Source organism: Nycticebus coucang, chromosome 5, assembly GCF_027406575.1.
Source record: "Nycticebus coucang isolate mNycCou1 chromosome 5, mNycCou1.pri, whole genome shotgun sequence".
Lineage (NCBI taxonomy): Eukaryota > Metazoa > Chordata > Mammalia > Primates > Lorisidae > Nycticebus > Nycticebus coucang.
Genome location: NC_069784.1, coordinates 125,310,746 through 125,337,398, shown reverse-complemented (window position 1 = coordinate 125,337,398; position 26,653 = coordinate 125,310,746). Strand labels below are relative to the sequence as shown.

General features: G+C 39.8%; 1 protein-coding gene across 1 annotated transcript in view; it reads left to right on the top strand.

Annotated features, from left to right (window-relative positions):
* The window catches only part of PPIL4 (peptidylprolyl isomerase like 4), a 39,913-nt gene that overhangs the window by 4,565 nt on the left and 8,695 nt on the right, over nucleotides 1-26,653 (top strand). The window contains exons 3-11 of the mRNA XM_053591589.1: nucleotides 84-148; nucleotides 392-509; nucleotides 5,301-5,443; nucleotides 7,492-7,588; nucleotides 8,309-8,425; nucleotides 17,479-17,603; nucleotides 19,079-19,145; nucleotides 21,420-21,531; nucleotides 24,282-24,378. Of these exons, the coding sequence (XP_053447564.1) occupies nucleotides 84-148; nucleotides 392-509; nucleotides 5,301-5,443; nucleotides 7,492-7,588; nucleotides 8,309-8,425; nucleotides 17,479-17,603; nucleotides 19,079-19,145; nucleotides 21,420-21,531; nucleotides 24,282-24,378 (941 nt within the window). The remainder of the gene's footprint in view (nucleotides 1-83; nucleotides 149-391; nucleotides 510-5,300; nucleotides 5,444-7,491; nucleotides 7,589-8,308; nucleotides 8,426-17,478; nucleotides 17,604-19,078; nucleotides 19,146-21,419; nucleotides 21,532-24,281; nucleotides 24,379-26,653) is intronic.

Here is a 26,653-nt window from a genome sequence, read left to right as displayed (position 1 = left end):
GTTGGTGGATATTACTCATGTTTTTTGTTGCTGAAACCACCTAGCAAATTCTGTTAATTAACAAAGAATCTTGTACATTATAGAGGGATTTTATCATACAGACTGGTGATCCTACAGGAACTGGACGTGGAGGAGAGTCTATTTTTGGGTAAGTTCTCTTATTTTTAAATGAGGAAAAATAGAATTGTTCATGTTTCAATCTGCATTTTAAAATATGGTTTAAATTTAGGATTTTTCTCCAAATTCCCTAAACGTCAATTTTAACAAAGAAAAATATTTTGAATCATGGGGCATTTCTATAAGGAAATGGTTGATAACTGTTCATGTTACTAGTACTTTTGTGTTTCATTTGAAGGCTGCATATATTTTATAACGTTATATTTATTTTCAGTCAACTCTATGGTGATCAAGCAAGCTTTTTTGAGGCAGAAAAAGTGCCACGAATTAAGCACAAGAAGAAAGGCACCGTGTCCATGGTGAACAATGGCAGTGCTCAGCATGGATCTCAGGTCAGGAAATAGAAGATGCGCTTGGCTTAGAGGTGAAGGACTGGAAGGTACCCACAAAGTTAGCTTTTGTAACTATCTAGTAAGGAGAGAGTTTCTTTTTTTTTTTTTTTTTGGTAGAGACAGAGTTTCACTTTATGGCCCTGGGTAGAGTGCCGTGGCATCACACGGCTCACAGCAACCTCCAACTCTTGGGCTTAAGCAATTCTCTTGCCTCAGCCTCCCGAGCAGCCGGGACTACAGGCGCCCGCCACAATGCCAGCTATTTTATTTTTGTTGCAGTTCGGCTGGGGCTGGGTTTGAACCCGCCACCCTCGGTATATGGGGCCAGCGCTTTACTGACTGAGCCACAGGTGCCGCCCAAGGAGAGAGTTTCAATGAAAGATATTTGTTAGGAGAAAAAAGTTGCCTTTTTAAAATATTACAACAGTATTTTTTTCTCTTATATGTAAGGCATACCCATTGTGAAGAAATTAGAAAATATGCAGAAGTACAAAGAATACCCACAGTTCTACCATCCATGATTATCACTGTTCGCATTTTTGGCCCTTTGCTTTCGATGTTTAATTCTTTTTTTTTTTTATTGTTGGGGATTCATTGAGGGTACAATAAGCCAGGTTACACTGATTGCAATTGTTAGGTAAAGTCCCTCTTGCAATCATGTCTTGCCCCCATAAAGTGTGACACACACCAAGGCCCCACCCCCCTCCCTCCGTCCCTCTTTCTGCCTTTCCCCCCCCATAACCCTAATTGTCATTAATTGTCCTCATATCAAAATTGAGTACATAGGATTCATGCTTCTCCATTCTTGTGATGCTTTACTAAGAATAATGTCTTCCACTTCCATCCAGGTTAATACGAAGGATGTAAAGTCCCCATTTTTTTTAATGGCTGAATAGTATTCCATGGTATACATATACCACAGCTTGTTAATCATGATGTTTAATTCTTTTTTAATAATGTATTTTACTGAGTACCTTTCATTCATTGTCTTATTTAATCCTCTTATCAGCTCCATTGCTGTAGATCCTTTCATTTTCCACTGTATTCACATGAAGAAGTTGAGCCTTGGTTTGTCCTAGTATTTTAAACAATGAGGGAGACATCTATGTATGCGTTGGTATTTTAAATGCAGGCATACCTTGGAGATATTGTGGGCTTGGTTCAAGACTACCATAATACAGTAAATATTGCAATAAAGCAAGTCATATGAATATTTTGGTTTCTCAGTGCACATAAAAATTACATTTATGCTATACTGCAGCGTATTAAGTGTCACAGTAGCATTATGTCTAAAAGCACAATGTACATACCTTAATTTAAAAAATACTAAAAAAATATCATTGCTAAAAAAGGCTACTAATCATCTGATCGTCAGTCAGATTAGTAACTAACAAATCTTTTTGTTAGTGGAGGGTCTTGCCTTGATGTTGATGGCTGCTGACTAATAGGGTGATTTTTGCTAGTAGGTAGGGTGATTGTGGCAATTTATTAAGACAACAAAAAATTTGCCGTTGATGGACTTTTCTTTCGTGAAAGATTTCTCTGTAGTATGTGATGCTGTTTGATAGCATTTTACCCACAGTAGGACTTCTTTCAGAATTGGAGTCAGTCCTCTGAAACCCTGCCACTGCTGTATCCGTTTAGTTGATACGATATTCTTAACACAGTGGAAACTCTATAAATTAACCACCCTAGGGACTGTAGTAAACTGGTGAGCATAGGAGATGGTCAGCATAAGGAACTTTCACTGAGTACATGTACTGCATGGCTGGTCTGTGAAAATTAGTTCAACTTGAGGTGGTCAGCTGTGGAGGTTCTATTGTACTTGGTTGTCATTTCAACAGTGTTCACACTGCCTTCACCGAGAACACATTTCATCTCAAGAAACTTTCTTTGCTCATCTTTAGGAAGCAATTTCACAGGTGGCACCTGTGGCTCAGAGAGTGGGATGTCGGCCCCATATACCAAGGGTGGCGTTCAAACCCACCCCTGGCCAAACTGCAACAAAAAGTTGTGGCGAGTGCCTGTAGTCCCAGCTACTCGGGAGGCTGAGGCAAGAAAATAGCCTAAGCCTAAGAGCTGGAGGTTGCTGTGATGCCATGGCCCTCGGCACAATGAGACAGTCTCTAAAAAAAAAAAGAAGCAATTCCATATCCTTTCAAGTTTGATCATGAGCTTGCAGCAGTTCAGTCACATCTTCTAGTTCTCTTGTTATTTCCACCACGTCTACAGTTGAACCCCTCAAAGTCATCCGTTGGAATCATCTTCTTCCAAACTCCTGATAATGTTGGTATTTTGACCTTTTCCCATAAATCACGAATGTTCTTAATAGCATGTAGAATCCTTTCCAGAAGGTTTTCAATGCATAATATTTTGCCCACATCCATCAGAGAAGTTACTATGTATGGTATCTGCCTTATGAAATGTATTTCTTTATTTTCTTTATTCCTTTCTTTCTTTCTTTCTTTATTTTGCAGTTTTATGGCCGGGGCTGGGTTTGAACCCACCACCTCCGGCATATGGGGTTGGTGTCCTACTCCTTTGAGCCACAGGTGCTGCCCTCTTTATTTTTGAGGGGATCTTGCTGTGTTGCCCAAGCTGGGTTAAAGCAACCCCCCCACCTCAGCCTCCTGAGTTGCTTGGACACCACCACACCTGGCCATATTTCTTAAATAATAAGACTTGGAAGTTCAATTTACTCCCTACTCAATCCATGACCTGCAAAGTGGTTTTTGTGTTAGCAGACATGAAACATTAGTCTCCTTGTTACATCTCCATAAGAGCTCCTAGGTTACCAGGTGCGTTATCAATGAGCAATCATCTTTTAAAAGGAAGCATTTTTCTGAGCAGTAGGTCTGAATAGTGGGCTTAAGATATTTAGTAAACTCTGCTGTAAATAGATGTGCTATTATTCAGGGTTTGTTGTTCCACTTACAGGATATAGGCAGAGTCGATTTAGCATCATTCCTAAGTTTTTGTGTGTGTGTGTGTGTGTGTGTTTTAAGACAGAGTTTCAAGCTGTCGCCTGGGTAGAGTGCTGTGGCATCACAGCTCACAGCAACCTCAAACTCTTGGGCTTAAGTAATTCTCTTGCCTCAGCCTCCCAAGTAGCTATGGCTACAGGCGCCTGTCACAACACCCAGCTATTTTTGTTGTTGTTGTTGCAGTTGTCATTGTTGTTTTAGCTGGCCCAGGTGGAGTTTGAACCTGCTAGCCTTGGTGTATGTGGCTAGTGCCCTATCCACTGAGCTACGGGCACCACCAGGGTCCTAAGATTTTTCAGTCTGGTCAAAGATCATTGGCTTCAACTTTATCATCAACTGCATTAGACCCTATCAAGAGAGTTGGCCTGTACTTCGAAGCTTTGAAGCCAGGCATGATTTCTGTTTTCTAGCTATGAAACTCCTAGAGCCATCACCCTCCAATATAAAGCTTTTTTTTTTTCTGCATGGAAAATCTGTTATTTCATGTACACCATGATCCGTGATTTTACCTACATATCTGGATAACTTGCTTCAGCACTTGATGCTTCACCCTGCACTTTTATGTTGTGGAGATGGCTTCTTTCCTTAAATGTCATAAACAAAACTTAATTAGCTTCAAACCTTTTTTCTGTAGCTTTCTTATGTTTCTTATCTTTCATAGGATTGCAGAAAGTTAGGGCCTTGCTCTAGATTAAGCTTTGGCTTAAGGGAATGTTATGGCTGGTTTGTTCTTCTATCCAAATTACTAAAACTTTTTCCCTATCAACGGTAACACTGTTTTGCTTTGTTGTCATTCATTTGTTCTCTGGGGTAGCACTTCTAATTTTCTCCAAGAGCTTTGCATTTACAACTGGACTAACTAGTGTGGGAGTCCTTAGCTTTCAGCCTATCTTGGCTTCCAATGTGCCTTCCTTGATAACCTTAATCATTTCTAACTTTTGATCTAAAGTGAAAGGTATGCCATTCTTCCTTTTATTTGAACACTCAGAGTCCATTGTAAGGTTATTGACTTAATTTCAGTACTGTTATGTCTCAGGGAACATTGCAGCTCAAGGAGCAGGAAAGAGATGGGGGAACAATGTTTATGGATTAATTATGCCATGATATATGGGCACAGTTTGTGGAGCCTCCAAAACAATTACAATAGTAATATCAAAGATCACTGATCACAGATCACCATAACAGATATAATTGTAATGAAAAGGTTTGAAATATTGCCAGAATTAACAAAACATGACACAGAGACACAAACTAAGCACATGCTATTAGAAAAATGCACCAATAGGGGTGGCACCTGTGGCTCAAGGAGTAGGGCGCCGGTCCCATATGCCAGAGGTGGTGAGTTCAAACCCAGCCCTGGCCAAAAAACCAAAAAAAAAAAAAAAAAAAGAGAAAAATGCACCAATAGGGTGACACACGATTGCCACAGACCTTCCATTGTAAAAGACAATAAAACAAGGTTTTCTGGGGGTTTTTTTTTTTTTGCAGTTTTTGGCCGGGGCTGGGTCTGAACCCACCACTTCCACCACATGGGGCCAGCGCCCCACTCCTTTGAGCCACAGGCGCTGCCCAGTAAAACAAAGTTTTCGTGTATAGTATTTGTACTTTTTACTTAGTCTTGTAATAAGTATGTAAAAATTGGTTCAATAAATGTAGTCTTTTTTAATTACGTATTTTTTTAATAAGTATGTAAAAATTGGTTCAATAAATGTAGTCTTTCTTTTTTAAGTGTGTATTTTTTTGTAAGTCTGTAACTGATTTCAGTTTGAGTTATATATTTTTTTGTATTATGTGTTTTTCTATATAGTTTCTTATTACTACAGGAGAAAATCTAGATTACCTTGATGGTGTTCATACAGTGTTTGGTGAGGTGACAGAAGGCATGGATGTAATTAAGAAAATTAATGAAACTTTTGTTGACAAGGACTTCATGCCATATCAAGATATCAGGTGTGTGCTAGAATGTTTTAATACTGTGTAGTGGTACGTGTAGCGCTGGTTTGTGGATAATTTTAATCCAAAATGTGAATTAATACAAGACTATAAGAATCTTATTAATGAAAACGACCTTTTATATTTTTACATTTGTAATAATTATTTATAATTGCTTATGTTGGGTGAGAGGATAATTTTTGTTGAATAAGCTTTCGGCGGGAGACGCCATCTTCCGGTAATTCACCAAAATGACAAACACAAAGGGAAAGAGGAGAGGCACCCAATACATGTTCTCTCGGCCTTTTAGAAAACATGGAGTTGTTCCTTTGGCCACATATATGCGCATCTATAAGAAAGGTGATATTGTAGACATCAAGGGAATGGGTACTGTTCAAAAAGGCATGCCACACAAATGTTACCTACCATGGCAAAACTGGAAGAGTCTACAGTGTTACCCAGCATGCTGTTGGCATTGTTGTAAACAAACAAGTTAAGGGCAAGATCCTCGCGAAGAGGATTAATGTTCGTATTGAGCATATTAAGCACTCTAAGAGCCGAGATAGCTTCCTGAAACACGTGAAGGAAAATGATCAGAAAAAGAAGGAAGCCAAAGAGAAAGGTACCTGGGTTCAACTGAAGCGCCAGCCTGCACCACCCAGAGAAGCCCACTTTGTGAGAACTAACGGAAAGGAGCCTGAGCTCCTGGAACCCATTCCCTATGAATTCATGGCATAATAAGCATATAACATAGCACACAGGAGTACTAGTGAACCCATGTTTTTAGGAGCAAGAACCTATTTATTCCCCATGAGCTCATGGCATAATATGTGTACAGCAGGGGCACACAAGATAACCAATAGTCCCCATGTAACAGTGATACAAGGTGCTGGGACCTATTTCCCACGAATTCAAAAGTCAGTCAACACTTTGTCACATTAAATGGCAAGGTGCCTCCCTGGGCTGCTGGAACCTCTTCCCCGATGAATTCATGGCATGGTAGATACAAATAATAGCATAAAAATGTTTCTTGTTCATTCACTACAAGTGTGGGTTTTTTTTCCCCCCAAAGAAGTATTAAAGCAAATTTAAATGTGTCCTAAACAAAAAAAAAATGAATAATTCTTAATGCTTTAATTCGGTATGTGTGTGGGGTCCCTCTGCTTGAAGCTTTTTGATTTTTGTGGGGTTTGTTTGTTTTTTGAGAGAGAGCTTGACTTTGTCACCCTCGGTAGAGTGCTGTGGTGTCACAGATCACAGCAATCTCAAACTCTGTGCTAAAGTCATCCTCCTGCCTCAGCCTTCCAAGTAGCTGGAACTACAGTGCCTGCCACAATGGGTCCATTTTTTTAGAGACGGGGGTCTCTCTTGCTCAGGCTGGTCTTGAACTTCTGAGCTCAGACAATTCACCCACCTCAGCCTCCCAGAGTGCTAGGATTACAGACATGAGCCACCATACTTGGCCTTTTTTTGAGACATGATCTTGTTCTTTTGCCTAGGCTGAAATGCATGGTGTGATCATAGTTCACTGCAACCTCAAACACTTGGGCTTAGGGATCTTCCCAACTAAGGCTCCTGGGTGGGTAGGACTATAGGCACATGCCAACACACGAGCTCAATTTTAAATTTTTTTGTAGAGACGGGGTCTTGTTTCCCAGACTGGTGTTGAACTCCGGGGTCAAGTGATTCTCCTGCCACGGACTCCCAAAGTGCTAGGATTGCCAGCCTGAGCTCACTGCATGCCTGGCCATATTTAATTTTTTTAATGCAAATTATTGAGAAATAGGGCAAAAGTACTACAACTTAGATACTGATGTTCGTTTTCTTCTTAAAGTAATTTCAGGGTAGTAAATATGATACCAAACGGTGAAAAACAATAGCACCTATTATGAAAGTATGCCTAGATTAGAAGTATCTTTGTGCAGTATGGAAGATTAGTAATATCCTTGTGTAGTATGGAGATTTTTTTTGGCATTAGATATTAAAATTATTATTTGTAATCTATGAAAATTAAAATAATGGATTTTGAAATAAATGTAACATTTGATCTTGATTTATTTTGTAAGGATAAATCATACAGTAATTTTAGATGATCCTTTTGATGACCCTCCTGATTTATTAATTCCTGATCGATCACCAGAACCTACGAGGGAACAATTAGATGTAAGTGGAGACTTTTTATGAGTAAGTGTGCATGCATATTAGTGATTTGCAAGGATTTAGCTTTTTCATCTATTAGAGTGTATTTCTTTAGAAGTATTATTACTTACCTTAATTAATTATACTAGAACAAGTTTAGAGTTCTTTTTCTCTGCACAGAGATACTAATTTTTCTAGCTATCTTTTCATTTTCCTGATTTTCTTTTTCCATTTCTATTCTACTAGAACAACCTTAGCTCTGGAAGCTGGTATGAATATCGTAGGAAAGTTTTTCTTACCTCTAATTCTAGTTAGGAGTATAGCTTCAAGGCTAAATTAAACCATCATCTTGTGAGGGAACTTTTCAACTAGGGATACCCTAGAGCCAGGCTAGAACCCAGAAATTTTTGTGGAATGGCACAAGCTTTCCCCCCAGGTGTTTTAATACAATTTCTCAAAGCCGATTTATCTTTATGGTTGGGATTGGCGCTTATTTGTGAGATCATCTATCTTTTTCATTCAGCAATTAGTTAAATAACAGCATCTATGTAAATGTTTACTTTGATTTTATAATCAGAAACCTAATCCGGCCAACATTTTAGAATTTAAATCAGTTTTCAAAGGTTTATAAATTTGTTTTATTTGCTACTTTAGCATGTTTAATTGTAATAAAGAATAATGTCATCCATGTTTCTCAGAATTTTTATTATTTAAATTCATTTATCAGTAAATTCTACCTTCTAGAGTGGTCGAATAGGAGCAGATGAAGAAATAGATGATTTTAAAGGAAGATCAGCTGAAGAAATAGAAGAAATAAAAGCAGAAAAAGAGGCTAAAACTCAAGCTATTCTTTTAGAAATGGTAAGTTAATTATTTTTTCAAGTAGTCGTTTCCCAGTATATTTAATACATACTCCTTGAGAGTTTTTTCTTGGCTTTTTTTTTTTTTTTTTTAGACAGGGGCTCACTCTATTGCCCCAGGCTAGAGTGCCATGGCATCAGCCTAGCTCACAGCAACCTCAAACTCCCAGGTTCAAGTGATCCTCTTGCCTCAGCTGGGACTACAGGCACGTGCCACAATGCGAAGTTAATTTTTCTATTTTTGGTAGAGGTGGGGTCTTGCTCTTGCTCAGGCTGGTTGGGTGCTCCTGGCCTCAAGCACTTTTCCCACTTCAGCCTCCCAGAGTGCTGGGATTACCGATATGAACCACCATGCCTGGCCTATTTCTGGATTTTTGACAGCCTTGAAATATTAAACATTTAGTTAATAATTTTTTAGATTAAATTTGGTTATTATGTAATAATACATATGAAAATAAACAAATTTGGCTCGACTTTCAATATAGTGCCAAGTGCCTTTTTAAATTCGAGGTGGATATCTAACTTATAAACATTAATTGAATTTCAGTTGTTTAATATTCATTTCATTTTTCTTTTTTGTAATAAAGTCTTTAGAATTCATCCCTTTTTTTTTTTTTTTTTTTTGTGGAGACAGAGTCTTACTTTACCGCCCTCGGTAGAGTGCCATGACGTCACAGGACTCACAGCAACCTCCAGCTCTTGGGCTTAAGTGATTCTCTTGTCTCAGCCTCCTGAGCAGCTGGGACTACAGGCGTCCGCCACAACACCCGGCTACTTTTTTGTTGCAGTTTGGTTTGGCCGGGGCTGGGTTTGAACCTGCCACCCTCGGTATATGGGATCGGCGCCCTACTCACTGAGCCACAGGCGCCGCCCGAGAATTCATCTCTTTTTTTTTTTTCTTTTTGTAGAGACAGAGTCTCACTTTATGGCCCTCGGTAGAGTGCCATGGCATCACACAGCTCACAGCAACCTCCAACTCCTGGGCTTAAGCGATTCTCTTGCCTCAGCCTCCCGAGTAGCTGGGACTACTGGTGCCCGCCACAATGCCCAGCTATTTTTTGGTTGCAGTTCAGCATGAGCCAGGTTTAAACCCGCCACCCTCGGTATATGGGGCCGGTGCCTTACCGACTAAGCCACAGGCGCCGCCAATTCATCTCATTTTTAAACAGTGTTTCTTAGGCTGAATTTTATGTGGATAAAAGAATAATGATGTATTATACCACTCGTGTATCAAAATTAAATAGTAGAATAGTAGTTGAAGGGTAAAATAAACCTGGGTTGAAATTCAATGCTTTTAAATACACTCCTTCTCTGTATCTCTAATAGTATGAAGTTATTTGGGAACAATTGTTGAGTAGATGATTAATTGACATAATTAGGCATTGTTTACCGTTTGTTATTTTTGTGGAAAAGATGTATTTATCACATAGTAGATAATAAATATTTGAATGAATGGATAATAAAGTTTTTGTTGTTCATATAATAGAACTTTCATATTTCTGGTCTGTTTTAAAATTTACATTGGCATCGCCAGTCTGAGTAAACAAGTATTAAAAGCTATAATTGAAGAAAATTTAACTGAAACTTTAAAAATTGAAAAAAATACCCATTTTTAATAACTACACTATGTATCTGAGAATATTGAACTAGAGTAAAGAAAGTAATGGAGTTAAAAATCTTTTCAGCCCCTGGCCAAACTGCAACAAAAAATAGCAGGATGTTGTAGCAGGTGCCTATAGTCCCAGCTACTTGGAAGACTAAGGCAAGAGAATCAATTGCCTAAGCCCAGGAGTTGGATGTTGCTGTGAGCTGTGACGCCACAGCACTGTACCACGGGTGATAAAGTGAGACTCTGTCTCTTAAAAAAAAAAATCATATATGTATCATAAAAAAATCACCTGTGGCTCAATGGGTAGGGAACCAGCCCCATATACTGAGGGTGGCGGGTTCAAACCCAGCCCCAGCCGAACTGCAACAAAAAATAGCCGGGCATTGGGACAGGTGCCTATAATCCCAGCTACTTGGGAGGCTCAGGCAAGAGAATCACCTAAGCCCAAGAACTGGAGGTTGCTGTGAGCTCTGATGCTATAGCACTCTACTAAGGGCGATAAAGTGAGACTCTGTTGCTACCAAAAAAAAAAATCTTTTGAGCAATTGGACCAAAAGAGTAAGTTACTTATAAGCAAAAGAATATTAAATTATTGTCATACTTTTCAATAAAAACAGTTTAGAAAGTTTATGCCAGAAGAAAATATATTGCTTCATTTTTCTTTTTTAAGACAAAGAACTTGCTCTGTCACCTAGGATAGAATACAGGGGTGTCATCAAACTTTTGGGCTCAGACAATCCTCTTACCTCTGCCTCTCGAGTAGCTGGGATTACAGGCATGCACCACCACACCCAGCTAATTTTTTTATTTTTTTATAGAGACGGGATCTTACTGTTGCTCAGGCTAACCTCGAACTCAAGTGATCCTCCTGCCTTGGTCTCTCAAAATACTAGGATTATAGGTGTGAGCCACCATACCCAGCCTCTTTAGTCTGGAAGAGCTCCTTAACCTGTTTTGTTTTTCATGACATTAACATTTTTGAAGAATGCAGATCATTCATTTTATAGAATATTTTTGAATTTAGGTTTATCTACTTTTGCCTCATGATAGTTATACACTCACAGCCAAAATAGTGTCTGAGTAATGTGTGTCTTCCTCAGATGTCACATCTGGAAGTGTATGACATCCTCCTGTCCCTCACTGGAAAATAGTAATTTTGATCACCTGGTTAAGGTAATCTACTGCCTGGTGTCTCCAATAAATAATCTGTGGCAAGAAACTTTGAGACCTTTCAAATATCTTGTTCATTGTCAAATTTTCCCCTTTAATTTTTTTCTTTCTTTTTTTTTTTTTTTTTTTTGAGACAGAGTCTCACTATGTTGCCCTGGGTAGAGTGCCACAGTGTGTCAGCTCACAGCAACTTCTAACTCTTGGGCCTAAGGGATTCTCTTTCCTCAGTGTCCCGAGTAGCTGGGACTACAGGCGCCCACCACAACACCAGGGTATTTTTTGGTTGTAGTTGTCATTTGGCAGGCCTGGGCTGGATTTGAACCTGCCCGCCTCAGTGTATGTGGCTGGTGCCCTAGCCGGTGAGCTACAGGTGCCAAGCCTTCCCCTTAAATTTCTTACCCATTCATGATTTTTGCCCGATAGTCTTCACTTTGACGAGTCCAAAATGGTAATTTCCCAACTCTTCCACTCTTTTCCCCAATTATTATTTGCATTCTACTGGAAGGAAGGGTCCTCTTTTCCTCCTGGCTTATCTGTCTATTCAGTATCAGTGTGGACTCATGGATTTGTTTTCTTGTTTTATTTTTAATAAATAGGCTACTTTTTAGAATAATTTTAGGTTTATAGAAAATGAACAAGTATAGTGTTCCTGGGTACCGACATCCCTCTTTCCTAGATTGTCCCATTATTAATATCTTACATTAGTGTGGCACATTCATAATTGATAAGCCAATATTGTACATTATTATTATTAACTAATCCATAGTTTACATTAGGATTCACTCTTCGTGTGTACATGGTGTGGAAATGGCAAATGTATGATAACATATCCACTATTGCACAATCATATAATTTCACTGCCCTAAAATCCCCTGTGCTCTACCTGTTTATCACCTCCCCACCCCTTTTCCTGGCACTGATTTTGTTTTTTTGTTTGTTTGTTTTGAGACTATCTTACTATGTTGCGCTCAGTAGAGTGCCATGGTGTTACAGCTTATAGCAACCTCTCCAGCTCTTTGGCTTAAACGATTCTTTTGCCTTAGCCTCTCAAGTAGCTGGGACTACAGGCGCCCACCCCAACGCCTGGCTATTTTGTTGTTGTTGTCATTGTTGTTCGGCAGGCCTGGGCTGGGTTAGAACCCGCCAGCTCTGGTGTATGTGGCCGGCGCCCTAGACGCTGAGCTACAGGTGCCAAGCCTGGTTTTTTGTTTTTTTAAAAGAGACAGGCTTCTCATTCTGTTGCCCAGATTGGAATGCAGTGATCACAGCACAGTGCAACCTTGAACTCCTGGGCTTAAGGGAGCCTTCTGCCTCAGCTTCCTGAGTAGCTATGACTACAGGTGCTCGCCACTACACCCACCTAAATTTTTTTTTTTTTTTTTTTTGAGACAGAGTCTCACTTCGTCACCCTCTGTAGAGTACTGTGGCATGCTCACAGCAACCTCCAACTCTTGGGCTCAAGTGATTCTCTTGTCCCAGACTCCCAAGTAGCTGGGAGTACAGGTGTCCATGACAAAACCCAGCTTTTTTTTTTTTTTTTTTTTTAGAGACGGAGTTTTGCTCTTACTCCGGCTAGTCTCAAACCTATGAGCTCAGGGCAATCTAGCCGCCTCAGCCTCCCAGAGGGCTACCGTTACAGGCATGAGCCACTGCACCTGGCCTACCCAGCTCATTTTTTTAAAAAATTTTTTTTCTAGAGGTGGAGTTTTGCTCTGTTACCCAGGCTGGTCTTAAAGTGTTGAGATTACAGGCATAAGCCCGTTTTTTCCCTCATCCAGTCCCTTCTTTTTTTTTTTTTTTGTCAGTTGATGAGCTTTATTGAGGTTAAAACTATAACAAAGTCCCACTGATCTTTATACCATCTATATAGTTTTAGCTTTTCCAAAATGTAAAATTTATACATTGGAATCATACATACAATTGGAATCATATATAAAAAAAATCATACATCACGATCAAGTAGGTTTCATCCCAGGGATACAAGGCTGGTTTTTTTGTTTGTTTGTTTGTTTTTAGAGACAGAGTCTCATTTTATCACCCTCGGTAGAGTGCCGTGGCCTCACACAGCTCACAGCAACCTCCAACTCCTGGGCTTAGGCAATTCTCTCGCCTCAGCTTCTGAGTAGCTGGGACTATAGGTGCTCACCACAACGCCTGGCTATTTTTTTTTTTTTTTTACAGTTTTTGGCCAGGGCTGGGTTTGAACCTGCCACCTCTGGTATATGGGGCCAGCGCCCTACCCCTTTGAGCTACAGGTGCCGCCCCTGGCTATTTTTTCGTTGCAGTTTGGCTGGGGCCAGGTTTGAACCTACCACCCTCGGTATATGAGGCCAGCGCCCTACCCACTGAGCCACAGGCACCACCCAATGTAAGGCTCATTTAACATACACAAGTCCACTGTGTGAGGCCACGGCACTCTACCGAGGGCCATAAAGTGAGACTCTGTCTCTACAAAAAAAAAAAAAATACACAAGTCCATAAATGTAATTGACCATATCAACAGAAGCAAAAATGAAGACCGTACGATCCTCTCAATAGATTCAGAAAAAGCATTAGATAAAATTCAATGTACTTTTATAATTAGAACATTGAAGAATATAGGTATAAGTGGCACATTTCTTAAACTAATTGAAGCCATTTACGACAAACCCATAGCTAATATTATACTGAATGGAGTAAACCTGAAGGCTTTTCCACTTAGAACTGGAACCAGAGAAGGTTGTCCTCTATGATCACTGCTATTCATATAGTGCTGGAAGTTCTAGCCAATACAATCAGGCAAGAGAAGGAAATAAAGGGCATCCAAATGGGGGCAGAGGACTTCAAACTCTCGCTCTTTGCTAATGATACGATCTTAGAGAACCCCAAAGACTCAACCATAAGACTCCTGGAGCTGATCAAAAAAATACAGCAATGTCTCAGGATATAAAATCAGTGTCTGCAAATCAATAGCCTTTGTATATGCCAATAGTAGCCAAGATGAGAAGTTAATCAAGGACACAATTCCCTTCATAGTAGCTTCAAGGAAAATGAAATACCTAGGAACATACCTAAGAAAAGAGGTGGGGCAGCGTCTGTGGCTCAGTGAGTAGGGCGCCGGCCCCATATGCCGAGGGTGGCGGGTTCAAACCCAGCCCCGGCCAAACTGCAACAAAAAATAGCCGGGCGTTGTGGCAGGCGCCTGTAGTCCCAGCTGCTTGGGAGGCTGAGACAAGAGAATCGCGTAAGCCCAGGAGTTAGAGGTTGCTGTGAGCCGTTTGACGCCACGGCACTCTACCCGAGGGCAGTATAGTGAGACTCTGTCTCTACAAAAAAAAAAAAGAAAGAAAAGAGGTGAAGGGCCTCTATAAAGAAAATTATAAAACCCTAAGAAAAGAAATAGCAGAAGCTATCAACAAGTGGAAGAACATACCATGCTCATGGCTGGAAAGAATCAACATAGTTAAAATGTCTATACTTCCCAAAGCAATCTACAAATTCGATGCAATCCCCATTAAAATATCAACATCATAATTTCAAGATTTGGAAAAAATAATTCTTCATTTTGTATGGAACCAGAAAAACCCCACATAGTCAAGGCAATTCTTAGTAATAAAAAGTGGGGGGAAGGGCGGCGCCTGTGGCTCAGTGAGTAGGGCGCCGGCCCCATATGCCGAGGGTGGCGGGTTCAAACCCAGCCCCGGCCAAACTGCAACAAAAAAAAAAGTAGTCGGGCATTGTGGCGGGCGCCTGTAGTCCCAGCTACTCGGGAGGCTGAGGCAAGAGAATCACGTAAGCCCAAGAGCTGGAGGTTGCTGTGAGCTGTGTGATGCCACGGCACTCTACGAGGGCAGTAAAGTGAGACTCTGTCTCTACAAAAAAAAAAAAAAAAAGTGGGGGGCATCAGCCTATCAGACTTTAGTTTGTACTACAAGGCCATAGTGATCAAAGCATCATGGTATTGGCACAAAAATAGAGACATTTGGAACCGAGTAGAAAACCATGAGATGAAATTAATATAGCCACCTGATCTTTGATAAACCAAACAAGAATGTACACTGGAGAAAAGATTCTCTATTTAATAAGTGATGCTGGGAGAACTAGATAACCACATGTAAAAGACTGAAACTGGACCCTTAACCTCTCTCCACTCAGAAGAATTAATTCAAGGTGGATAAAAGATTTAAATCTAAGGCATAAAACAATAAAAATCCTCGAAGAAAGTGTAGAGAAAACATTTGAAGATACTGGCCCTGGGAAAGATTTTATGAAGAAGACTTTAGTGGCTATTGCAGCAATAAGAAAAATAAACAAATGGAACTTAATTAAACTGAACAGCTTCTGTACAGCTAAGGAGATATCAATCAAACATAATAGCTTTCAGAATGGGAAAAGATATTTGCATATTATCAGTTGGACAAAGCTTGATAATTAGTATCTACAGAGAACCCAAATTAATAAAAAAAGACCCAACAATTCTTTATATCACTGGGCAAGAGAGATGACTAGAACCTTCTCTAAAGAAGACAGATGGGGTGGCACTTGTGGCTTAATGAGTAGGGCGCCAGCCCCATATACCAAGGGTGGCGGGTTCGAACGTGGCCCCAGCCAAACTGCAACAAAAAATAGCCAGGCGTTGTGGCAGGCACCTGTAGTCCTAGCTACTTGGGAGGCTGAGGCAAGAGTATTGCCTAAGCCCAAGAGCTGGAGGTGCTGGAGGTGTGACGCTATGGCACTCTACTGAGGGCGATAAAGTGTGACTGTCTCTAAAAAAAAATAAGAATAAAAAATAAAGAAGACAGATAGATGGCTAACAGACATGAAAAAACGCTGATCATTCCTAATTATCAGAGAAATGCAAATCAAAACCACTCTGAGAGGGCGGCGCCTGTGGCTCAGTGAGTAGGGTGCCAGCCCCATATGCCGAGGGTGGCGGGTTCAAACCCAGCCCCGGCCAAACTGCAACCAAAAAAAAATAGCCGGGCGTTGTGGCGGGTGCCTGTAGTCCCAGCTGCTCTGGAGGCTGAGGCAGGAGAATCGCGTAAGCCCAAGAGTTAAGAGGTTGCTGTGAGCCGTGTGACGCCACGGCACTCTACCCGAGGGCGGTACAGTGAGACTCTGTCTCTACAAAAAAAAAGAAAACCACTCTGAGAATGGCCCATATCACACAGTCTCAAGGCTGTGGGAATTGGCATGGATGTAGAGAGAAGGGAATGCTTTTACACTGCTGGTGGGAATGCAAACTAATAAGACTTTTTGGAAGGAAGTATGGAAAGTCCTCAAAGAACTCAAATTGGACCTCCCATTTGATCCTGCGATCCCATTATTGGGCATCTATCCAGAAGAAAAAAATCCTTTTATCATAGGATATTTGCACGAGACTGTTTATCGCAGCTCAATTTACAGTGTCCAAATTGTGGAGACAACCCAAATGCCCACCAATACAAGAATGGATTAACAAGCTGTGGTATATGTATACCATGGAATACTATTCAGCCATTAAAAAGATTGAGACTTTGCATCTTTTGTATTAACCTGGATGGACGTGGAACTCGTTTTTTCTAGTAAAGCATCACAAGAATGGAGATGCAAGAATCCAATATACTCAATTCTAATATGAAAAAAATAGATGACCTAATACATGGTTTGGGGTAGGGGAATGAGGAAGTGGGGAAAGGGCAGGAGGGAGGGGGTTGGAGGGTCACAGTGTATGACACACCTTTTAGGGTGTGGGACACAATTATAAGAGGGACTTTACCTAACAAGTGCAATCAGTATAACCTAATTCTTTGTACCCTCAATGAATCTCAAACAGTAGAAACAAAATTGGAATCCTTGCTGTGCGTCCTTATCTCAGTGGTTCGGACACTGGCCACATGCACCGGGGCTGGTGGGTTCAAACTCTGCCCAGGCATACTAAAACAAATAAAAATAGCCGGGCATTATGGTGAGCGCCCCCTAGTCCCAACTACTAGGGAGGCTGAGGCAAGAGTATCACTTGAGCCCAAGAGTTTTAGATTGCTGTGAGCTATGATACCATAGCACTCTACTGAGGGCAGCAAAGTGAGACTGTCTCAATTAAAAAAAAAGGTTGAAATCCTACAGTATGCAGCTTTTTTAGATTGGCTTCTTTAACTTAGCAGTATGCATTTACTTACGTTTCTTTTCCTGAGTCTGCATTTTATAATGTAAATTTAAATGTTCTGGGGAAATCAGCATTGTGGGCTTGGATGGGATATTCAGAGTAGAAACTCAATAAAGGAATTGATTTATGTTCTTATTCATGAATAATTTAGGTAGGAGACCTACCCGATGCAGATATTAAACCTCCAGAAAATGTGCTGTTTGTTTGTAAATTGAATCCAGTAACCACAGATGAGGATCTGGAAATAATCTTCTCAAGATTTGGGCCAATAAGAAGGTAATCCCTATTTTAGTGAGGGAGAAATTTAGAAAAACTAGGTATTAGTTGATGGTTTTCTAATGATATATTTTTGAGGAGTCCGTGAACTCTGGGTGAATTTTGTACTGGTGAATTTTTTTTTTTTTTTATCTTTTGTACTGGTGAATTTTTATAGGCGAGTCTTTGGACATTATGGAAGAAAAATGCACACACACATAAGTAATGAATGTCTGTCCCACTCCCAACAGAAACATTTGTACTTTAAAACAGGAGATGAATGGAATAATTTAAGCTTAGGTGCACTGTGCTACAGTGCTGAACCTCAGCAACCTTCTTTAATATTTAAAATATTTATATCATTTAATTAACTACTAGAATTATGAACAATCTAAATTGGAATTAATTTAAATCTAAACTTTTAATAAATTTTTTCTTTTGGTTAATTTTCCCTTCGTTACTAATGTAAAAGTTTTTGAAGCTAGTATTTCTGTAAGAAAGGAGTCTATTTTGTAATTGATGAAACACTATTATGTTAAGGATTTCTTTTCATGTCTTTTTTTTTTTTTTAAGAGACAGAGTCTCACTTTGTTGCCCTCAGTAGAGTGCTGTGGCATCACAGCGCACAGCAACCTCCAGCTCTTAGGTGTAGTTGATTCTCTTGCCTCAGCCTCCCGAGTAGCTGGGACTACAGGCTCCCGCCACAATGCTGGGCTATTTTTTTGGTTTCAGTTTGGCCGGGGCTGGGTTGGAACCTGCCACCCTCGGTATATGGGGCCGGCACCCTACTCACTGAGCCACAGGCACCTTCCTTTTCATGTTTTTAAAATGAGACTTACATATGGGGAAAGGGACAAGTTGGGTCTTTCAGCTCTGTATTGGCCCTTTCATTTGGTTATTTTGATAGGTTAGTTCTGTGTAATAGCTATACTTAACAGTGTTAAATTTGAGCTTGGTTTATATTAAAATTCAAAACTTCCAAAGCATATACTTATTAAATATTTACATGTTATCAATGTGCATACATTGTATAATAACATTAGATATTCTATAATTCATCCATAATTGGCTCAGAAATGCATTATGATATAAAATTTTTTAGGGGATTACTTTTGCCAAAGGGAAATTAAATATTTCTATTCTTCTTCACTGCTGAGGGAATATAGGACTGTAGGCCTACACAGGACATTTAGAGTAGAATTTAGATAACTTATTTGCTGGTGAGCTATTTCTAAAAAAAGGATTATTATTAAAATGATTTAGAAAAATGCTCTGAATTTAACTTTGCCTTATGATAACTGGCTTATGTTCTTTTTCAGTTTTGTTGCAGTTTGGCCAGGGCCGGGTTTGAACCCGCCACCCTCTGTATATGGGACCGGTGCCCTACTCACTGAGCCATAGGCACCGCCCTGTGTTCTTCTCCAGTTTTGAAGAATGAGAGTGAATGCTTTTTTTTTTTTTTTTTTTTAAATCACATTTAAAAAACTTTTTTTCAGTTGCGAAGTTATCAGAGATTGGAAGACTGGAGAGTCCCTCTGTTATGCTTTTATTGAATTTGAAAAGGTATGTCTTAATACGCAGATCATTAAGTTGGTATTTATGGTATCATGTGAAATTTTCCTGCATTTAATCCTCAAGTCTGTAAGATAGATACTGTCCTCTTTTTGCAGATAAGTAAATTGAGATAGTGGTAATATGACATGTTCAAAATTGCATACCTAGTGATAATCATAGCTAGGATTTGAACTTGGATATGTCTCTGTTCCTGTTGGGTTTAGCTGCTGTGCCATACTATATCTTTGTGTAGCTTTGGACTAACGTTTATCCAATATTAGCTCATTCCAAAGCACTTATTAAGCACTTTCTGTTTCATGCACTGTAGTAAAGCCTAGTCAATGTGGAGGCTTGAGGAAAACAGACACATAACAAATTTACCAAGATTTACCCAAATTTACTATGTCAGATGTACTGGAGATAATATATACAAGGTACCTTGGTGGCAGTAGAAGGGAGATCTTTATTTTTGGCTTGCTTTGGAAAAAAAAATTTTTTTTTTTTCTTTTTTGAGACAGAGTCTCACTTTGACATCCTGGGTAGAGTGCTGTGGCATCCTATCTCACAGCAACCTCAAACTCTTGGGCTTAAGCAGTCCTCCTGCCTCAGCCTCCCCAGTAGCTGGGACTACAGATGCCTACCACAATGCCCAGCTATTTTTAAAGATGGGGTCTTACTCTTATTCAGGCTGGTCTCCAACTACTGAGCTCAGGCAATCTACCCGCCTCAGCCTCCCAGAGTGTAAACAGTCAGATTCATCATACACACATCTGCCTACCATGTGCCAGACAATGTACTAAATGATGTAAATGAATAAAGTTTTGTCTGCATATTCATGGAGTTTATAATCTACTTAATTCTTGACACATGGTAAATAAATAAGATTATAACCAGTTTTTATCTGCTTCTCTTTGAATTGTCTCTATCTAGTAAGTTGTGAGCAAACTAAGGAATGTTTCCAGAAATGTAAAAGAAGATTTACCAGTGCTAGGTTGAAATGCATCACTCTATAGTCTTCACATGTCAGAAACAGAGATTTAAAGTTTGTGAAGTTACTGACAGAAAGGATGATTCTGTAGCACAGACCTTGGTATCACAGACCCACATTCCATTAATCCAAAATCCTTGGAAATAGCTAGGCTTCCAGATTGAGAATTTTTCAGAGTTTAGAAATGTAAAGCTGTATGTATGCATGCACACACTCACATATGCACACACATATTTGGATTATATAATACCCTTCGAAGTCAGCATTCCACAGTCAGTCATACAAAATTGTTTCTGCTGTGATATGAATGAATAATTTTTTTTTTTTTCTGAGACAGTCCCACTCTGTTGCCTAGGCTGGAGTCCTATAGCATCAGCCTAGCTCACAGCAACCTCACACTCCTGGGTTCAAGTGATTATCCTGTCTCAGCCTCCTGAATAGCTGGGACTATAGGTGCCTGCCAATAACCTGGCTAATTTTTCTATTTTCATTAGCGATAAGGGCCTTATTCTTGCTCAGGCTGGTCTCAAACTCCTGAGCTCAAACTCCTGAGCTCAAACTCCTTGGCCTCCTAAGTGCTAGGATTACCACTGTGTCCTAGTCACTGCCAAATGAATTTTAACACTAAATTTATGAAAACAGCTTTCACTTTCCAGGATGATTTTGGATTTTGTACACTTGTGTATCACAGTAAGTAAATGTATGTCCATTGTAATCAGACTGCCTCAATTTAAAATCTTGGCTCTGACCCTTGCTAGGTCTGTGATCCTTGACAATTTTTGTACCTCTCTAAACTTTTGTTTTCTCATTAAGAAAGTGAGATAATAATAGATAGTACCTACGGGTTATTACCAGAGTTAATTGAGATAATAGATATAGGGCATTTAAAGCATCTAATGTGTAACTAGTATTCAAGTATTAATTTTAGTAGCGGCTGGCGCCTGTAGCTCAGTAGCTAGGGTGCCAGCCACATACACCAGAGTTGGCGGGTTCAAATCCAGCCAAACAACAATGGCAACTAGAACCAAAAAATAGCTGGGCGTTGTGGTGGGCACCCGTGTAGTCCCAGCTACTTAGGAGGCTGAGGCAAGAGAATCACTTAAGCCCAAGAGTTTGAGGTTGCTGTGAGCTGTCCACGGCACTCTACCCAGGGCGACATAGTGAGACTTTGTCTCAAAAAAAAAAAAAAGAAAAAAAAAATGTTAGTAGCAACAAACCTTTTGTATTTTTAGTATTTTAGCTATAGAAATCTTGTCTGTAAAGATTTATGCTTGAGGTTTTACAATTACTTTCAGGAAGAAGATTGTGAGAAAGCATTCTTCAAAATGGACAATGTACTTATAGATGACAGAAGAATACATGTGGATTTTAGCCAGTCTGTTGCAAAGGTTAAGTGGAAAGGAAAAGGTATATTGGTATATCTTTCTTTTTTTCTGTTCTGCTTTGCATGCTTATATAGATAGCCTTTGACTTGGTGATGTTAATTAGGAGAAATGTTAATTGATAAAACTCCTGCCATTTATGATTTTACAAACCGACTTTCTAGAGTTTGGGGTAGAGAGAATGTGTGTGGGGTGTCTGTATTTTAAACTGATGAAAAATAATCTATTTTCTATGTGGACTGTATTATAAACTACTTATAATTGTCCATTGCAGACATGAAGACATGATGTGTTTCCAAAGTTGTTATGACTTTATGGTGGTTCAATTATTTTCTCTTTTTTTGAGATAGTCTTTCACTCTTGTTGCCTAAGCTAGAGATGGGATCTTGCTCTTGCTCAAGATTGTCTTGAACTCCTGACCTCAAGCGATCCTCCTTCCTCAGCCTCGCAGAGGCTTACTAGGATTATAGGTGTAAGCCACTGTGCCTGGCCACAGGTTGATTCTTCTAGATGTAAAACTTAAAAAACAAAATTTTTTAGGTTTGTTATCGTTGTCATATGATGCAAAATTTAAAAGGCCTGTATCAGTATATAAAATGCCAATTTATTCTTTCAGTGGCTGTTCAATGTACTAGTGAATGTATATAATTTATTGAACTAGTCATGTTACGGTAGATATTCAAGTGTTTCTGATTTTTTGGTCTTCAACATGCTATCCCCTTGTACATAGGACATTTTCCACATATGCTTACATGTGTGTTAAATTACTGGTAGCATGCCAAGCTTAAGGTTGGGTCTGTTGTATGCTGAAATAAAATGAATTTTTTATAGTGACGGTGGCTCACTCTGTCATCCTGGGTAGAATACCATAGTGTCATAGTTCACAGCAACCTTAAACTCTTGGGCTCAAGTGATTCTCTTGCCTCAGCCTCCTGAATAGCTGGGACTACAGGCATCTGCCATGATGACCAGCTGGTCTTTCTGTTTTTTAGTAGAGATGGAGTCTTGTTCTTGTTCGGGTGGGTCTTGAACTTCTGAAGTCAAGCAGTTCACTCACCTTGGCCTCCCAGAGTACCAGGATTACAGACCAGAGCCACCACCCCTTACTGAAGTTTTGATTTTTGATGCAGTGTTTTATTTAAAAGATTGAACTTTTGACTTGGCATGGTGGCTCATGTCTATAATCCCAGCACTTTGGGAGGCTGACGTGGGAGGATCATTTGAGGCCAGGAGTTTAAGACCAGCTTGGGCAAGACAGTGAGACCTTGTCTCTGAAATGAAAAAAAAATTTTTTTGAGACAGAGTCTCACTTTGTCACCCTTGGTAGAGTGCTGTAGCATCATAGCTCACAGCAATCTCAAACTCTTGGGCACAAGTGATTCTCTTGCCTCAACCTCCCAAGTCGCTGGGACTATAGGCGGCTGACGCAGTGCCCAGCTAGTTTTAGCCACTCTTGCTCAGGCTGGTTTTGAACTCCTAATCCACCTGCTTCAGCCTCCCAGAGTGTTACACTGAGAAACACTGTGCCTGGCCTCAACAAAAAAAACTTTAAAAATCATCCAGGCATGGTGACATGTGCCTGTACTCCTAGCTTTTCCTGGCTGATACAGGAATATCACTTGAGCCTAAGAGTGTGAGGTTATAGTGAACTATGATCACTGGCAACAGAGGAAGATCTTGTCTCTAAAAACAAACAAAAAAAAATTTCGCTTTGGTAGTTAGTCATGTGTAATAAGTGGATTTTACTAGGAATGTTAGCATTACTTTTTTTTTTCTGTAACACTTCTAAATTGGCATTACACACCTATAGTCCTAGGTGAGAGGATTGCTCAAGCCCAGGAGTTGAAAGCTGCAGTGAGCTGTGATTATACACCATGGCACTCCAGCCTTGGCAACAGAGCAATACCCTCTTTAAAAAAACAAAAACAAAAACTTAAGGCCTCGCACTGTGGCTCATGCCTGTAATCCCGAACTCTGGGAGGCCGAGGTGGGTAGATTGCCTGAGTTCACAAATTTAAGACCAGCCTGAGCAAGAGGAAAACCCTGACTCTAAAAAAAATAATAGCTGGGCGTTGTGGCAGGTACCTGTAGTGGCTGAGGCAAGAGAATCACTTAAGCCCAAGAGTTTGAGGTTGCTATGAGCTGTGATGCCATGGCCCTCTACCAAAGGTAGCAAAGTGAGACTGTCTCAAAAAATAATAATAATAAAAATAAGTAAATAAATAAATACTGTATGACTTGTGTATAATTTATTTGAAAGTGTGGGGGCAGCGCCTGTGGCTCAGTGAGTAGGGCGCCGGCCCCATATGCCGAGGGTGGCAGGTTCAAACCCAGCCCCGGCCAAACTGCAACAAAAAAAAATAGCCGGGCGTTGTGGCGGGGCGCCTGTAGTCCCAGCTGCTCAAGAGGCTGAGGCAAAAGAATCGCGTAAGCCCAAGAGTTAAAGGTTGCTGTGAGCCCTGTGACGCCAGGGCACTCTACCCGAGGGCGGGCGGTACAGTGAGACTGTCTCTACAGAAAAAAAAAGAAAGTGTGATTATGTAATATTCACATACATCATTAGGTGGCAGCAGATGGCTACCTGGCTGGGTATCTGATTTCAGTTAATAGCAATGGAGATGAAATTGCTATAATTCTTTTGTTCTCTTCTCACCCTTTTTCTGTGTCTGATATGTTAGCACTTATGAATAGTTCTTATACGTTTTATGAAATAATTATCATTCTTGCTTAATTAGGTGATTTACTAAGCTCTCTTTTTCTTTTCTTAATAAACAGGTGGGAAATACACAAAGAGTGATTTCAAGGAGTATGAAAAGGAGCAGGAGAAACCATCTAATTTGGTTCTGAAAGATAAAGTAAAGCCCAAACAGGAGTATCCTTAACAAGAATCAGTTATTTAATATGTATTGTATTGACCGTGTGATACGTGTAGAGTCCTGTGTGATGTGTTATAAAAAGTCATGGAGACTGTAGGAGACAAGGTTCCTGAAGTCAGATTGTTTGTGAAGGAATAACATAGCTTATCATTACTGTTTTTATCTCTTTTAATGTATACTTTTTTGTGCCTTACACACACATTCTCAGACGATCTTTGGGTAGGAATTGTTATTAATGCTAAGCTTAAATCCTTTGTGCTAACTTACTATTTTGTGTTTGATTTACCTAGAGATAACAAAAGCCTGTGGTGTCTCTGTTGTAAGATTAGATTACTTCTTTCTGCCCAGTACATTGTTTCAGAAACAAATAATTGGTCTCCTACTGAATGCAAGAGTTGACTTTTTTAAAGTATTAAAAAGAAGTCAATTGACTTGACCATTAATTCAGGTTCTTCCAGGTTTCAGGTTAAGACAAGTAAAAAGCAATGAAACATACTGTTTTTATTATGTCTTTAATTTGTTCACAGATTTTTCCCCTTATAAGTCTTTCACTCTACACATCGCAAAGGTGATTTCTTTTGTGATTGTTTCTGGTGAACGGGGTCTTTGTTTCCTAGTTTCTGTTGGTATCTCAGGGTTTTTTCTTTCCATACTCTATGGACTTTTCCAAGTATTCATGAAAGAAAGATGACTGTCAGGTTGATCTGTTGTATATTCATGTTTTGAGATGTCTTGACTGTCTGCAATGCATAAAGCATTGTGAAGTGTTAGTGTTAGAGCTGGAGAAAGTCTGACAAAATCAGCATGAGGAAGGCTTTCACATTGACACAGACCAAGCAAGAGTTGAGATTTGGTCCAAAAATATCAACTTTGGAGAACAAATGATTGAAAGCTCACAATCACAAAAGGTATGAATGGATATACTTGAGAGTTTCTTACCAAATCTTCGAAATTAAATTTAGGCTAACCACCGATAACTGCAGCTGGAAGAAGGGAATGTGTAGGACAAATGGAAGTATAGGCAGGACATAGTGGCTCACGCCTGTAATCCCAGCACTATGGGAGGCTGAGGCCAGAAGTTTGAGACCAGCCTAGGCAACATAGGGAGACTCTGTCTTTTTTTTTTGCGGTTTTTGGCAGGGGCTGGGCTTGAACCGACCACCCACGGCATATGGGGCCAGCGCCCTACTTGAGCCACAGGCGCCACCGGGAGACTCTGTCTTTACAAAAAAATACTAAACCAATTAGCTGGGCTTGGTGGCATACACGTGTTGTCCCAGCTACCCAGGAAGCTGAAGCAGGAGGATCACTCAAGTCTGGGAGGAGGAGGTTGCAGTGAGCTATGTTAGTACTGCTGTGCTCTAGCCTGGGCTACACAGCAAGACCCTGTCAAACAAAATAAAAGGCGAATTGTAGAGGACAGAGTTGAGGGAAGCATCTTTTTCCCTTTGGAGGTAGTTAAGGCTGAAAAGAATGAATGCAAGCATGAAAATGTGGTAGAAATCCACCATACGTCCACTGTCCAGTGTGACTACTCACATGTGGCTGTGAAGCATGCAAGATAGACTGAGAAACTGAATTTTAAATTTTGTTGAGCTTTAATTAATCTAAACAACTACATAAGCCTGTATTGAACATTACAGTGCCTGTTTTTTTGAAGTAGAAGACAGACATATCTTGGTACAAACCACTGTTGATCATTCTCAAGTAATTAAAGGAATATGGAACAAGAAAAAATACATTCTTGAGTCTGACCCAGTAGGATAGTCTTTACGTTCTTGGCAACTGATAAATTTTATTTTACTGAGGTATTTATAATTTTAGGTAGAATAATAGAGGGATAGAAAGAATAGAGGTTTATAATATGTAAGATTCTTTCCTATTCATGCTATAGGTTACTTTGTTACTTAGGGCAAGGAAGGGGGATTTGGGGATAGTCGAATGTGCAGATAAGTTGTTTAAGTCAACTAAACATTGGTGATTCATAAGAAGGATCAGAAGTAAAAGTAGAAGGAAGTTTCCTTCACATTGTCCAACTAGACCTTGGAGATGAAATTGGAGCAAAGTGGTCAGTGAGATTACATAGTTATATTTTACTTAAAGGATTTTGGAGAGATTTGACATCTAAAAGTATTGATTTTCGTGGAACTAGAAGAGAGTGGGTAAGCAAGGAAGAAGGAGATGTAATAAATATCTGTAATAAATAACATTCTTTTTTCCTTTTTATTTGACGATATTAAGGGGATACAAATGTTTTTGTTACAGAGATAC